General features: G+C 43.7%; 1 protein-coding gene across 1 annotated transcript in view; it reads left to right on the forward strand.

Moving 5' to 3' along the window:
- The first annotated feature begins 915 nt into the window (after positions 1–915).
- The window catches only part of LOC139027543 (octapeptide-repeat protein T2-like), a 1,568-nt gene continuing 948 nt past the window's right edge, over positions 916–1,535 (forward strand). Inside the window, exon 1 of the mRNA XM_070442917.1 lies at positions 916–924. Coding sequence (XP_070299018.1) covers positions 916–924 — 9 coding nt within the window. The remainder of the gene's footprint in view (positions 925–1,535) is intronic.

Consider the following 1,535-nt stretch of genomic DNA (forward strand, 5'->3'; position numbering starts at 1 on the left):
AATTTCTTCAGCCTCCTGAGGTTGAAGAGGTGCTGCTGCGCCTTCTTCACAACGCTGTCTGTGTGGGTGGACCAATTCAGTTTGTCCGTGATGTGTAAGCCGAGGAACTTAAAACGTACTACCCTCTCCACTACTGTCCCATCGATGTGGATAGGGGGGTGCTCCCTCTGCTGTTTCCTGAAGTCCACGATCATCTCCTTTGTTTTGTTGACGTTGAGGGTGAGGTTATTTTCCTGACACTCCGGGGGCCCTCACCTCCTCCCTGTAGGCCGTACTTTACAAAGCACTACTGACCCGTTAAGGTTAATATCCTAAGATTTCAGAGACATTCTAAAATGGTCAATCTGGTCATTTTATCTTTGTGTTTAGCTATAGATAAAGAGAGCAGAAGACATAATAAAACATTTTTTCTCCAGTTAATGGTTTTGCTGTGTCTGTGCCACTAGATGTCAGACCAGAGGCATGTCTCTCTCGGACCAGTGCTGAAGAGACCACTCAGGATAGGAACTATTTTGCCTATTCCTTCCTATTCTGAAACTACAAAATAAATGGGATTTTAGCAAAGTCATTGTTGTTAAAAAATAATCTAGACATGACCAAAATACATTTGTTCCACAGTTTTGTGCATTAACTAGTCTGTGGCTCAGTTGGTAGAGCATGGCGCTTGCAACGCCAGGGTTGTGGGTTCATTCCCCACGGGGGGACCAGGATGAATATGTATGAACTTTCCAATTTGTAAGTCGCTCTGGAAAAGAGCGTCTGCTAAATGACGTAAATGTATGTTTAATATTATGGTGATATAATACCATTATAATACCATTCCCAACCAGAGATATGCGGGTTTAAAGAGCAATGTAGAGAGAGAGAGGGAGAGGCAGAGAGATTTTGAAGGTTACGTTTAAGCATTAATTCCGAATGTTAAAGGTAAGGGTCAAGGAGCTCGTGGAGCTTGCTGCTTACTCTCATCCATCATCGGCCCATCCACAATATTCAGAGAGGAGCAGGTAGATACATGACCCATTYTAGCACAAAATGGCTGCCGTGCATCACTCAGGTTAGGTACTTGGAAAACCATGTGAAAAGCACTATTTAAATGTTATGTAATCCATCATTATTATATGGAGAAAGGTACATGAATACCCCAAAAGATGTAAGAAAATACTTTGATTCAAATTATTACCTTTTGTGCTTGTTCTTTCCCCTCCTTTCTGGCTGAAAGCCTAACATCCCCCAGTCATACATATGTTATTTCACACCTCTGAGGGCTAACAGTCTTAGCCCTAACAAGCGTGTAATTTGTTATGCGTGCTATAGCGTGTTCTGTTCAGCATGGCTGTATAGAACATAGGCCTACACCCTGTAACCCTGTTGTTTTAAACAACTCATGAGCGTGGCGTGTTGCATATGTAAGTGACACATTGTCTTTTGTCAAGACAACTCTCTCCTTCTAGCCTCAATGGGCTTAGGCCTCCCTCATCTCCGCCATTCCCCTTCCTCCCCCTGTCCGCTCTGCCTCTCCCTTCCTCCCCCTGTCC

Source organism: Salvelinus sp. IW2-2015, linkage group LG1, assembly GCF_002910315.2.
Source record: "Salvelinus sp. IW2-2015 linkage group LG1, ASM291031v2, whole genome shotgun sequence".
Classification (NCBI taxonomy): domain Eukaryota; kingdom Metazoa; phylum Chordata; class Actinopteri; order Salmoniformes; family Salmonidae; genus Salvelinus; species Salvelinus sp. IW2-2015.